At 39.8% G+C, this 15,293-nt stretch overlaps 1 gene segment (V, D, J or C); it reads left to right on the top strand.

Moving 5' to 3' along the window:
* Positions 1–1,669: 1,669 nt before the first annotated feature.
* On the top strand, positions 1,670–5,597 carry LOC104072224 (the record flags this gene model as incomplete). The annotated part of the segment is given in 2 exon segments: positions 1,670–1,719; positions 5,272–5,597. Coding segments are annotated over 2 exon segments (376 nt in total), but the record flags the coding sequence as incomplete, so codon positions are not given.
* Positions 5,598–15,293: the final 9,696 nt, after the last annotated feature.

The following is a 15,293-nucleotide window of genomic DNA, read 5'->3' as shown; positions in this document are numbered from 1 at the left end:
TGCTTTGAGACTTCTCTCTGCAACCTCCTATGAAATTGTTACTTTCATAAATAATTTTTGCCATATTTGCCATTTTTTTTTTTTTTGCCATATTTGCCCTGATCATTGCAAAAGACCCTCTAGGTGATTTTTGCTTTTGGAAGATTCAAGGAAATAGACAAAGATACAGAAGAAGGGGAAAGAAAAAAAAACCAAAACACCAAAGAGAAACACAGACAGAGTACGAGTGGGGGAGCTCCTAGAAGAAAGATGATGATGTTTTGATTCTTCAAGTAAAACTCATAAGCTAGAGACAACTTGCAGATCAAGGCACTAACACTCTATTCAGAATTGAAAGATAGATTATGGGACAAATTAGAGCTCTAATTATGTATTTTATGAGGAGGAGGAGGATTGATGGCAAGGGACTACTGACTGAAAATCCAAGCAAAGGATTAATATATTTGAGAAATAGCATTTGAAACAAAAGGAAAAAATGATATAATCTGGAGTGAAGGAAGCAAGGAAGGTTGGTGAGCAAGTTCTGTGCCAAGTGTGACATGGAATAGGGGACAATTATCTGTTGGCACAAGCCAGGGTCCCAGGGTCCTGAGAACAGAAAATAAACAGCTCCCCACTCTTCCCAGTTGGTGAACTCCTGTGTCCAAAACTTCCTAGATCACAGAAGATGGGGAGGGAAGAGAGGAGTTGATGGAGGCTTCTTTTTCCTCTACCCTTCAAAAACCTTAACACTGTTACAACAGATATGTACTGTTTTCTTATGGTTTCCCTCTCCACTTCAGATAACAGACCTCAGTGACTACATTGAGTGATAAGTAGAGGCTGACAACAAAACTGAGTGCATCTGTCAATTCTCTTTCACCCTATTTGACAAACGTTTCTGTTAGCACATGCCAGAGGTACTGACCTTCCTGTGGGAGCCAGCATTTGCATATCTGAAACAACATCTCCCAAGAAATAGTAGGAATTCTTTCTGGTGGCTATGATAAAACTTCACCTTGAAAATGACATCTAGTTTTGGGTCCCTCATCACTTGAAGCAGGCAGAACATTAATTATCGGAGAGGAGAAAACAGATTTTGCAGGTTAAGCACCTGATCATTTTATGAATTATAGGAAGAAGTGTGCATGGGTAAGGGATTTCCAGTTAGGTGATTCAAAATTCTGCAGAATTAAGTAAGGCATGAGGGCAAATATCAGTCTGTGTGATTACACTTCAGTCTGCTGGACTGTGAAATGGTAGGATATATGATGGCAAATGGCCTAAAGAAAAGAAAAGTCATTGTCTGGGACACTTGACAGTCAGGGTTTTGCTAAATCCCATGCCTAAAAGCAGTATTTGTAGGTTCATGGGGAAGAGGATGTTTAACGTCAAAACAGATTAAATGAAAATATTTTTTTGTTAAGCTTGAAAGAAAGGGAAGTAAAGAAATTGAAGGACTGCAAGGGAAGGATGAACAGGATCTTCCCTGTGGTCCTGGTATTTCAATGCTGTAAGACATTCCCTAAGTGAAGTAGCAAGTGAAGTAGTATCTCCAGGGGCTAGTACAGCTCTTTCAGGGGTGGGGAATCTTTCAGGAGTGGCTTTTCTGGGCATGGTAGATTAGAAATTTTGTGCCAATGAGGAGGAGGAAAAGAGAACAAGTTCCTCAGACAATTTTTATATGAAGGTCAGCAGTAATACTGTATTTTGAAAAAGGAACATGGATCACTGTTCTAGGTAAGGAAAAAAAAAAGTGCAGTGGAAGGGTTTGAGTCAGCAGAGCTTCACTTCATAAGGCTAGAGATGGTGTTTCAGGAAAGACAGGTTAAGAAAGAGGGAGATAGTAGGAACGGTGAAGAAGAAGGGGACAAATTAACCAATTGAATTATTGTTATTAAATTTGCCCTGTGAATAGGACAGGTTGGTGTTAATTTGTCAGATTAATAAAACTCTGGAGAAAGCGAGCAAGCAAGCAAGCTTAATAGAATAAACTGAAGGGAGTGAGAAGGATGAGACAAGACCAAAGAAGAAGAGACCTCAAGTCAGCTAAGTGTATTCTGGAACAATATGTACTACCTCTACAATGCAGAGAACTCCTAGAGACTCTACTCAGTGTTCGCTGAGTCTACTGGCTCTATTCTACCAGAAATGAACTGTATGATTGACCAAGTCTTTTCCCTAGAATTAAATTGCCTTCAGAATGAACTAATCATTGTGATTCCCTCTTATTCCTACAATCTATCTCCCACTCTCATATCCAAATGGAATGTGTGTCCATGAAAAAGAAAAAGGCAGAAGTAGGACTGGGAAGGATGTACAGGTATTCATAAGGACTTGGCAAAAGATGTGGAGGCTGGAGGGAAAGAAAGCGAGAGTGGGTCCAAATGAAAGAGACTGGATCTTACAATATATATCATGATTCCTAAAAATTGTGAGGATATTGATGTCAAACTACAGCACCAGACAATAAAGTGTTTTACTAATGATAGAGAAATGAGGGGTTGTTTTTAATGCTGTGATCCAAATCATCATTAGAAAACAATGCAAAATATTTAACAACCAAGTACTACTTAGACAGACTGATATACCTTCTTTTCAGCACACCTTTGGCTACTACTCTGCAAAAAAAATGGTATTTGAAGGTTTAACATGGTTATCACTGGACAGCAGCCCAGGACAGGTGTGAGTAGTTTTGATATTACACTGTGAGGCTGTGCTCTGCCAATATCCAGTATTTTTGAGAAGGAACAAAAGTAATAGTTCTGAGCAAGTGGGAATCATGAGGAGTGTATTAGGTTGTGCAAGGGGCAAGATTCTGGGAGTGTGACAAGGGTAAACAAAGAGGGAAGTCTTTGAATTTAGATGATGGGTTCTTTTCCCAAGATGCCTCATTATTCATACTCTATAAAGTTAGGGTAGACTAGAGCACAGCAGAATGGAATATAAAAAATAATTCCAGCTCTTTCTGGAGCACATTAGGATTAATATAATCTATAAGGACATTTGGTGAAAATGTCTGCATTTATCAAGTCTCTCAAAAAAGTCCTGATCAATTTTGTTCTCACATAGAGACTTTCAGAGTGATTATGGCGGAGCTTCGTCAAAGTGAATGGGAGAAGCTTGGGGATAAGTGTTTTGGAGCAGACAAACTACATTTTGGAGGAGTGACACAACTAAATGTATGTTCTATGTAAGAAAGAAATATGGCAAATACCAGAGAATTCCTTTAAGATTCTGGAAAAAAAAGAAAGGGAATTTTTGATGGACCTAAATCAGTAGAATCTGGTGATCCTCACTGGGCTTCTCTAGGAGAAGATAGAGAGAAAAGAGCCAGGCAACACAGCACGTTTAAAAACACGTAAGCAGATGGCAATTTTGGTGCCAAAGTGCATTTGTGCATGAGTGAACAAACCTACTGTGTTCTGGTTCTAGTGAAAATTGATATATTGCTGAAGAAAACCAATTTGCAGCTGTAGATAGTGTGATATCATCTATGCATTTCCTAATTGACAGCATTTGTGCTTTCAGAAGGTAGGATCCAGATACCATTTTTGAGAAATGACCTGCATGTCCAGCTACATGAAAACTGGGAAAATGCCATTTTTCTCAAGTAAGGTGCAGGCAACCTAGTGCTGACCCTGAAGTATAACACTGGATCCATGAAGCGAAAATAGAAAACCAAATGTTAAAATGCTAGTTTCATTGAAACGAGTGATAAAGCTTCCACTAATTTCATTAGAGTCAAAATTCTACCCTTCATTTTTAGTTTCAGTCTGGTTTCTTATGCACTATTCAGAGTCATTGAAGTTATTTTTACCATGACATCTCTAAGCTGTCTATCATCCTGTCTGGCTATTCAGATTTCAGATGTATACACTGGATTCCTAGCAGACAGATGGGGAAAGACAAAGAGCGGAGAAGGAGATGGTCAAATGAGTCTGAGAAAGAAAATCAGAAAAAACTATACATGCTGATGTGGGAGATAATTCTGTAAAGTCATCTAATGAGGGCATAAGAAAAGCTAAATAGGAAGAATCTGAATTAAAGAGGGTATATCACAGAACGTTTCTGTAGCAAGGGAAATATTCATACATAACGCACACACAGAACCACAAAACTCAAGCATTCATATTTTCAGACACAGGCAAACAGACTTTCGGCAAGAGGAATTATTGTCTAGCATTTAGCCCTGTTTTTTCTGATCTCAATTCTTTCTGCATTGCCATGAGTTTATGCAAGGAAAAAATAGGAGTTAGTTTTAATAGAAATGATGGAGCCGACAAGTCCTGTGACATTGGCATGAGAAACACAGTTGAAGTACCATTTGCTTCTTTTCATAATCTAATAAACTTTTATTTTGTGTCCTTTTTGGCACCAAGAGAAGACACCAAGGATCTAGCGCACTTATTTTTCCTCAAGCAGAGTGGAAATGGCATTAGTAGTGCAGAAGCAAGCCTTCACAATTTAAATCCTTATTTTGCTCAATAGGTGTGTGGGGTGTGAGATTTATTACTCTATTATCTCTTTGTGCTCTGGATATGAGCAACATTTTGTGACAGGAACTGAGCTGACTGACTTGGGTAAGAAAACACGGCCTACTATTTCTTTGCTAAATAACAAAACACATTCAGTCTTGGTTCTTTTGGAAACTTTGTAGGTTAAAGATTTTGTAGGTTATAGGTTTGGGGGGGTCAATTTATTTGCTTGTTTATTTTTATTTTTAAACCTGTAGGATAAGGAGAAGAAAAGATTGAGGTGAAATAAGCCAAGAAATTTTAGAAAAATCTTGACTCAGGAGCTGAGGAGATGGACATACACAGAAAGAGATAAAGACAATAGAGGGTGAATGCAGAAGATCAGTTTGCCCACTACTCATTGTATAGCTTAGGACAACAAACCAGCAAATTAAATTCTTTTTTCAATTAGTACCTTAGTTTTAGTAAGCTCGGCTATTTGGTCAGTATCCAGAGAAAAAGTTTTGTACCTTTATATTTTAAATCCTGGAGCCACGTTCTGTTCAAAAACGTATTTATTTTAATTTAAATGGCAAATATAGCATGGCATATTTAGTACATACTATGTTGGAAAGACAATTAAAATTTAATGTAAATATAATTGTCATTTAGACTGACATGATCCTGCATGCTCAGCGCTGTAAGTCACATTGAATCTCGAATTCAGCATCCAGCCTGCAACACACATATTTCTACAAAAAACCCACATGGTCTGCTATTTAGACATATGAGGGTGAAGGCTCTGGGCCGTATTGCTTATTGCTTTCTGTTTCAGGGAAGAACGATGAAATCCTATCTCCAGCTGTGGCCATCTTTTCCCCATCAAAGCAAGAGATCCAACAGAAGAGCAAGGCCACGCTGGTATGCCTGGCCTCTGGTTTCTATCCTGACCACCTGAATCTGGTCTGGAAGGTGAATGGTGCTAAGAGGACAGAAGGTGTGGGGACAGATGAGTTTTCCACACGGAATGGGAGTACCTATTCATTGATCATCCGATTAAGGATCTCAGCCCAGGAATGGTTCAACCCTTTAAACCCTTTTGAGTGTGTTGCCAATTTTTTCAGAATGGAACACTGGAATCGATACACAAATTCATCTATGGTAATGTTCATAGAACCTGTTCATAGCAACCTGTTCCAGTGTTTCACCACCCTCATTGTAAAAAATTTCTTCCTTATATTTAGTCTAATCTAAATCTTTTCATTTCAAACCATTACCCCTTGTCCTGTCGCAACAGGCCCTGCTCAAAAGTTTGTCACCATCTTTCTTATAAGCCCCCTTTAAGTACTGAAAGACTGCAATAAGGTCTCCTTGAAGCCTTCTCTTCTCCAGGCTGAACCCCAGCTCTCTTAGCCTTTCTTCATAGGAGAGGTGTTCCATCACCCTGATCATTATCTTGACCCTCCTCTGGACCTGCTCCAACAGGTCTATGTCTTTCTTGTGCTGAGGGTTCCAGAGCTGGACGCAGTACTCCAGGTGGGGTCTCACCAGAGCAGAGTTAAGGGGCAGAATCACCTCCCTCGACCTGCTGGCCATGCTTCTTTTGATGCAGCCCAGGATACGGTTGGCCTTCTGGGCTGCGAGTGCACATTGTCAGCTCATGTCCAGCTTTTCATCTATCAGTATCCCCAAGTCCTTCTCAGAAGAGCTGCCTTCATCCCCTAGTCTGTATTGATACTGGGGGTTGCCCTGACCCAGGTGCAGGACCTTGCACTTGGCCTTGTTGAACCTCATGAGGTTCACACGGGCCCACTTCTCGAGCTTGCCCAGGTCCCTCTGGATGGCATCCCATCCCTCAGGCGTGTCAACCGCACCACTCAGCTTGGTGTCATCTGCAGACTTGCTGAGGTGGTGAGTAAAATATATGTGGGTGTGGGGTTCATTCTCTGTAGGATCCTATATCTAGAATAAGCAGTCATTACTGAAGGCATGTTTCTTGCCAGTCTACTACACTTAATTCAGATCTGTCAGTCCCCAGGAAATTGAGACCAAGCTCAGGAATCCGATCCTGTTCTTCTCCAAACTTGCTATGAGCCATGTAATTCTTATTCCCACACCCACCCTCTATTATACACGTGATTGTACAAACAGAGCACTTTAAAAGAGGTGCTGATACATATCTGGGCTCAAATAATATCTCCTATTTATTTTCTTTGGTTTTTAGATTATAGTATCTTCAAAGGTAAATTAAACGATTAATTTTTTTCCTCTCTTGACTGTAAGTTTATCTATACATACAGCTGTTTGTGCAAAGAGAGATGTGTCTTGTGTGTATGTGTCTTAATGTGTCCTGTGTTTGCATTTGCTGGCAGGCACAGCTATTCATGCCTGTATAGGGTGCAGGATTGTACATGTGCGGACACATGCATTCATGTTCTTGTTGAATAGACATGCATGGATGTGAACATCCAAATTCTCTACTGTCATGAAATCTTCCGTGAGGCTGGCTGCTCAAACTCAATATTTCAGCATAAAAATATCACTTAGAGCAGCAGACCTACCTGTAGCATAAAGATGTATGTTGATACACTTTGCTAAGTGTTGGTACGTTAGAACACTTTGCTAAGTCACTGACTCCACATACTACAGTACGTTATCTCCTTAAATATAGAATTAGAATAAACTATATTCCCATAAGAAAGAGTCCAAATCCAGTTTCATTTGATGCCCCCAACTTCTCATTCTTCAGACAACTTCCTAATCAGTCATACCAATGTGAATATGAAAAGTCTAATAAAATTACTAGTTAACATGGTATTTCAGCTAAGGGCAGCCAAGTTATAACTTGTTCAAATGAGCACTGAACAAGTTCTCCTAATCAGCAGAATAGTGAGAATGAAGGGCACAGTTTTAGGCAAAAAAGTGGGTAAGAACTCCATTGCACAAGACAATGAATGAAGTATTATCAAAATGTGTGGTATTTTTAAAGAAAAGAGTAAAAAGGAAAATTAAGAAGTATAAGAAAATAACACAAATAAGAAAGACAGAAAAGCAAAGGAGGAAAGAAAAAAAGGATGCATCTCAGAAAAAGGGAAGAGAATCTAATCTGTGGGGGAGGAGGAAGGGGAACCAGGGGGTCGTTCTTTAAAGCTGTGTTTGTGGGCACCAGGCACCATTTCTGTGCAGCATAAACTGTAAAACCAAAGCATTACTAATCCTGGAGAGTGTTTCTGGAGATCTTTCACCTACTTGGCATCTCATTAAGCTATTACCTTATGGCACAAGTTAAACTATTGGTAATTCAGAGGCAGCTCACTCGGGAATAAAAGGAGAACAGAGCCATACCTTTTATGTATAGATGTATCCTAAATACGGGTCGAATAACACAGGCCAAGACAGAGGAGTGCTTGTGGAGCTTTGGAAGCAGAACATCTGGGAATGCAATAGCAAGGCAGAAGGACTAGGAGGCATGGAGTGGAGACCCTGAAGGGAGCTTCTGTCTAGCATAGCCAGGGTCTTCAACAGAAGGGGGAAATATCTCCGAAGGCCTCAGCAGAAAATGGTACCTCAGAATCAGAGCAGATGATGTGCCAAAATGTGCTTGAAAATATCTCTTTAAGGGAATAGCAGTTGAATTTTAGCCAAAACAGGATGCGGTTTGACATTTACTCAAAAAACCGTTTTGATAACACATCAGCGTCTCTTACCACAACACCAGCCCAGCCTCTCAGGATGAGGCACAGGGTGCAGCTCTGTTCACCATATTACAGTTGGACAGAAATAGTGGCACATACAGGCCTTATGAAAGCTGGTGGGTTTTTTGTCTCATATTATCACACAATCTTCTTGTTACTGAAGTCTGCTGATGGGTTTTGCATGTGCAGCTGCTGTTTCTGTTGTGCAACCCACAAAAAACGAAAGACTTGTGGGTTTTGGGGAGTTGCTGACCTGCTTTTACAAATTAAAAAAAAAAAAAAACCAACACGCTTTTCCTAGGTATCTCAAAACAGCAAAACAAGATAATAAAAATCATATACTTGTAGAAAAATTTTGATGGGAGAGGACTTCTGGAGATCTCTCAATCCAAATTCCTATTCAAAACAGGGCTAACTCCAAAGCTAGATCGTGTTGCTCAGAGCTTTGTCCGGGTGATTTCTGAGTATCTTCAAGGACAGACATTTGACAAGCTCTCTGAGAAATCTGTTCCAGTGCTGAAGCACCCTCAAGAGGAAGCATTTTTTTGTTATGTCTAATCAGAGTTTATCTTGCAGCAGCTTGTTCACACTGGCTTCCACTGTGCCCTTCTAAGACTCCAACTCTGTTTAGGTAGTCAGAGTCACGCCAATAGCCATTCTTTAGCCACCTCCTCTCCAAGATGAACAAAATCAATTCCTTCAGCCTCTCCTCTTATGTTTCTGCTCCAGTCCCCTGATCATCTTAGTGACCCTCTGCTGAACTCTCTACAATTTGTTGATATCTCTGTTGTACTGGGGCTGGGAGAGGGTGTGGGGGGGATAGTAGAGATAGTATTCCAAATATAGCCTCACAAGTGCTTCAACATGCTAACTGCATTCTTGCTAATGCAACCAAAAATGTAATTAGCCTTCATTGCTGAAAGGGCTTGCTGCTTACTCGTGTTCAATTGCTTTTCTGCAAAGCTGCTCCCTAGCCAGTCAGTTGATATTTAAATGACTCAGATAAAGGTTCTTTCACCTTTTCCTCAGGGGATGTGCCTGTAATTCAATAACTCCTTTGCCAATGAAGAAATGCTGCTGCATAATAACCAGAAATTGAATTTTTCCCTATAAGTTCAGTATGCTTATCCTGCTTATCCTGCATATGTAGTAATATTGATACTCCTTTGCCCTATAGCATTTGCAATATAATTTGACATAATTCAGATTGGGATAAGGATAATCTCAGAATGTGGATGCTGTGTCTGTAATTACAGAAATTCTACATCCTTTCTTTAAACCTTTCCAAAACACCCTGTCTGGAAACAGATTATTATTCTCATTTATTTCAGAACTAGCAAATTATGCAGGTGAATTTTACACATCACAAGGACTTTGCTTAGTGCTTTCTTGCAGTAGGACAATTTAGGACAATTTGTTGTATTATCATGATGGAATACTTACACCAAAGAGTACTTCATGCTATGACTAATTCCATTGCATCAATGACACTATCTGGGGGAATGGTGGTGCTGGAAAGACACTGGTAGGTCTCTATGTGTGAGACACAAGACTCTTCATGCCAAGTCTGAAATATTCTATTAGGGAGAGATTATACAATTATTATATAAATGAAATTACTTTCACATCCTGCTTGTTCATCCCTCTGCATTTTTGTCTTCAAAATATGGATGCTTTCTGGAGCAGAGTTCATATTAGGGCTTAGCTCAAAGTCAGAGAGAACTACAAGACTTTGAATGAGGAACATCACAATGTTACCTGGGAGAAAAAAACCTCAGAACTCATCCATAGAGAGAAGGAATAAACCAGATTAATATAGACTGTGTTGCTGCTTATTAGGCTGTGAGAGAGGTATAAGTACGAGGCATAAAGCAATAGATGTGACACACATAGTGGCATGTGCTTCACTATGAAGAAAACTGGATAGTCAGAACAATTTCTGAATAAATGAAAATCTACATTTTATTTTTTTTTAATGTGAATTCATTCTAAGTTGCATACTACTTTGTACTACCTCCCTTTCTTCTTTATATCCTCCATACACATGTAGCTTTTCAGGACTGTGTCTATGCATGTGTAGACCATGGTAATGGCTGCTCTTTCACCATTTTAATCCAATCTGTGGCATATTAGTTCTGTTTAACTTGTATCATCTTTTGTTCAGGCTCCTTCTCATTACTGTTGACAATCTTAGTTCTACAGATTTCTTGTGATTAGGGTAACCTTTCCAAGCACAGTGGAAAGCATTGTGGCTTAATATTCGTGGAGGAATGAGAGTGCACATACAAGTCACTATCTCTAAAGTATTTCAGACTTAGACATGTGTATATTTCAAGTAACTGTCTGTGTCAGGTAAGAAAATGGCCTAGGGGACAATAATTTGTGACTGTATAGATTGCAGTTTCCATTTCCTTTATTTTATGTCTGCATTTGATTAACAATCTTTATTGATTGTTCTGATGAGATAGAGAATAAATAGTTGATCAGAAAAGAGGAGTTCAGCAATTAACTTGCACTTCAGAGACCTATTCTGCCTCTCTTGTTCCAACTCCTCAGCAATATCTATCTGGTTTGTCAATAGGCCTACATACCCTTTTCCTGTGCTGAGAGCAGCTCCCTTCTGAGGGAAGGTGCTGGAAAGGAGAGAGGTTTATGTAAAGAAAGCAAGTGACTTTGAAGTGTTGTGTCCAAACTGCTAGCACAGAAATAGACAGCTGAATGGTTCATCTTCACAGAAAAAATATCCAAATAGAAGTCTGTGAGGTTTGAACGGTTAGCTTTGTATCCAGTGTGAATGACACCCTCTTGCTCCTGTTTTGCACCAGCGGAATAATAGAGCAATTGCAGCCCCTTCCCTGGCTGCTGCAGATACCAATACATAAAATTGTGATTATCGTTTTGACTGCATGTCAGAGTAGCTTTCTCATCTTCTTTCAGTACAAGACTTGAGGTTTGGGTGATTTTAGCTCCTGTAAGACAAAACAAAGCAAAACACAGTAAAACAAGTAAGCTACATTCTCCCAGAGCAGAGCAAGTATCATGGCTCTATTTATGCCTTACTTGCTCCAAAGAAGTACATGGCCACACACCAAGCTGTCCACATCCTCATTTCTGCCTCAGTAGTCAATGAGCATGCCCCTATATGGGTCCATTTCACACGTTTCTCTTAAACCAATAGCACAGATCTCTGTAACAGCTAAATCTATGTTGAAAACCAATCTCCTTCCTGCAAGAAATTTCAAGCAAACCTTTTTTTGGAGTGTATCTGTTGAAAATACACAGAAAGTTTCAAACTGACTCAGGTGGAAGTTTTTCTTATTCTATTAGACAGGATACTGTCATATACAACAACTGTCTTTTTATTTACCCTTGTATGTTTTATTGTACCTTTTGATATTTTGTTTCCAGAATACAACAGAAAATGTTTAGTGTAACCAAGTAAAGCGGTTTTTTTTTTGTATTTGTGACTGCTGGAATTTTTATTTCTGGAAAAAGAGCAAATACAATATACATGCTCAGACTTAATTATTTTTCTTCTTTCACCTGTCAGAGGCAGCATTCATGATCTTGTTTTGGGAACAGCTTTATATGGGACCCTGTTGTAGCCTTAGCACACACCAAAAGTGGAGGAAACTTGGATTGTTCCTGAAGCAAACATCTAACAACTTTTTTCCCTTAGTTGTCCCAGCAATACCTGTACTAATTATAAATTAAAACTTCCAGGATTCAGAGTGATATCACTGTCTCTGACACAATCTTTTAACCTGTAAGAAGACTGATCACTGTCCTACTATGGTATTTTGGATGCACAGTGGAAACCATCACAGTAGTCATATTTGCCATCTATAGCTTTGAAATAAGTCCCCAGAGACCAATGCCAAAATCAAACAACCTAAGATCTGTGCTACTGAAACTATTCTTTCTTATTTAAGTGAAAGGATACCATCTGGTGGAATGAATCAGTGTTTACAGTGATCCTAAGGGGCTGTATTTCCCACAGTTCTCTATTTTTGCATTGGCAGAACTGCATGGAAAGGGGAACTAATGCACCAGAGATATGTATGTCCATCATTAAACTGATGACTGTGAAATGCTGAATTGAAAGTGTTGATTCAGAAATACACAAGTTCTTTATCTGTAGGGGAAAGATCTCAGAGCTGATATTAAGAATGGGATTTCACAAAGTCAACATAATGCAGCTGAGGGAGGGAACTCATATATGAAGTAGCTGATGAGGTACCTAACTAGTGACATAGATATGCTGTGAAAGTTATCTTAAGATTCAGGTAAAGGGGCTGGAAAGAGAAACCTGTTTTCACACAGAACACATAGTTAGAGTTTTCCTCCAGGTTTATGTGGGACTGGGGGCAGAGGAATGGTCTACAGCAATATAATAGGTAAAACATTCAAAGAGAATATCTAGATTCAAATCCCCTGTTGTCATTGTTTCAAGCCAGGATCTGAATCCAGACAAACCAACTCTAGTGTACTGTGGTTTAAGGTATCGCAAAGTGATTAATGACAAATGTTCTTCTGCTGTATAAAAAATAGAAATTTATAGCCTAGACCTTTCTCATGGGACAGATTCTATGTCTGATCAATAAATATTTAAGTTTTTAATACAAAGCAAAAGAATTTCAAGAGGAAAATTTGACCCACAACATCTTGTTACACACCAGTGATTAAGTCAAGGCCAAAGCAAGCAAGGGGAGGAATAAAACCTAGTATGCTAATTTCCAGATGAGTATTTTACTTCTAGGACTACTGAGTGTGGGCCGTTAGAGGAAGAGACCTCATCATCTAATCCTGGCAGTGAGTTTGCTGAGAGGCTGGACTTCCTGTGCACACCTGAGAAATTGGACTGGTAAACACCTACACAACAAATCTAGCCAAGTCTTTAGGAACCAAGCTGCTTACCATTCTTAACGTTTAGACTATTTTGAACATGGACATTGGCAGAAACTTATTTGTCAGGATCTTCTTACCAATAAAAATGTGAAAGCACAAAGTTCTAAGCATCTTAATGATTGCTCAAATTTGCCTTGGGTACTTAGAAGTCAATTAAGCATTTATATCCCTTTGTGAATCTACCTTCTGTGAATCCACTCAGAAGGTATGACACCCACTTTATCGTCCCTTTTCTTGACCTTACCTGGAGTGGAGACTTAGAAAGGGGATGTCAATAGAGACAAATATGCTGATGCCACAGCAAAAGCAGATTCAGATCCACGAAGGTGGATTGAGTCAGAAGGAGCCCGATGAAGTTGTAAAAATAAAGGTATCAAAATGTCTTGCTGTGGCTCTGAACATAACATGACTTGGGTAATCATCACCTCAGTGCTGTGATACGCTTACTTTATTCTCAGTGGGAATGATTGTCTGTGACATGGGCTTCATGAATTTGGTATCCAGGAACATATAAAAGCCACATTTGAGGGCACATAGGGCAATTGTTTCAAAAAATTGCAGCACTACTATCTGTGAGACCAGATCACTGAACACTGCTACATCCTAACAGGCTATTACACAAAGCTGGACTAGCATATTCAGATATTGTATGACCTATGTACCTAGGATACATATGAACACATTTATAGCCATATTCCATAACTGCACTATTCCCCACAAATGACATGATTATCCTTTTAGGCAGTTATTTTGGGAATTTTGTGTGACTCTGAAATTGCAAAATGTGGAAAAAAATATTATTAGCAAGGTTAATATTTACAAGAATAAAACATGCCGAGAACTTTTTCAGTAAATACAAATATGTTTTTAAAGAAAAAAAAAGAAAATATTACATCTACAATTAAAAAAAAGTTTAGCAAAAATACTGCTTTTTGTGAAAAAAGTTAATTTGTTTGAATCCCCTATCATCCTATCAGGAAAAAAAGCCAAGATGAAACATAGAAAACATGCTGTTGTGCTTTAACCCCAGCCAGCAACTAAACACCACACAGCTGCTCGCTCAGCCCCCCTCTCCGGTAGGATGGGGGAGTGAATCGGGAGGGCACAAGTAGGAAAACTTGTGGGTTGAGATAAAAACAGTTTAATAATGGAAATAAAACAAAGCAGAACAGTAATAATAACAATGATAAAAACAACAATAAGAGAATATACAAAGCAGGCGACGCACAATGCAACTGCTCACCACTCGTGGACTGCGTGTCACTAATAGGGGGGAGAGCCCCCCCCACCCCTAGGTTTTATACTGAGCATGATGTCACATGGTACAGAATACCTCATTGGCCAGCTGGGTGAAACACCCCAGCTATGCTCTCCCCCCCACAGCTTCCCCTGCACTTGGCAGGGCATGGGAGGCCAAAAAGAGAAACAAAAAGTCCCCAGTGCAAGCACCACCCAGCAACAACAAAGCATCAATGGGCCATCAACGCTCTTCTCATACCAAACCCGAAACACAGCACCCCCCCCACCCCCAGCTACTGGGAAGAAAGTTAACTCTGTGCCGGCCGGAACCAGGACAGTATCCACCCCTTATTCTATACCATCTATGTCATGCTCAGGTCTCACATTTTCCAATACACTCCAATTAATCATCACCACTTTTCCTGCCTTTTGATATATGCACACAGATATCATTCCTTTTGTCTATGGGCCATTCCTCTAAAATGTCCGTTGAGTTCATTTAGTCCAGGCCTTTGGGCTCCAGCTGTCATAACAGTCTTTCAGGGCAGGAGAGATGGTGTGTGGTGTTGGATTGTTGCATGCTGAGGCCAGTTCTGGTTCTGTTGTCACTGCACTCGTCCGGTTCTATCATCGTTGCACTTTGCTCGGTTTCATCGGAATTCATTCTTCACTAATCTGGGTGATTCTTACTGCAATATAATTGGTATGGCATATAGCAACCATAGAAGTGATGACATACAGGATGATACAGCAATTAACATCATACAATCCACTTCATTGGCTATTTTCACCCAAAATCAAATCCCCTTGAGGTACACACCGGACTTCCTCATCTTTTGGCATTACCCACAAAGTGCACCCAGGTCCTTGAGCAAAAGCAATCCCACGGATGGGTTTTCCCTTGGCAGAGGCAGGATTAACCCAGCCTGTCTTCCCCAGCACATTTTTTATGTGCACCACAGGGACTTTATCCCCCTCTACGGTAAGTAAGGGTTTGGACTGGGCAGGGCCAGCT

This window comes from Fulmarus glacialis, unplaced genomic scaffold (assembly GCF_000690835.1).
Source record: "Fulmarus glacialis isolate BGI_N327 unplaced genomic scaffold, ASM69083v1 scaffold27983, whole genome shotgun sequence".
Lineage (NCBI taxonomy): Eukaryota > Metazoa > Chordata > Aves > Procellariiformes > Procellariidae > Fulmarus > Fulmarus glacialis.
Note: the sequence above shows the minus strand (reverse complement) of the source record. Positions and strands in the feature narration are given on the sequence as shown.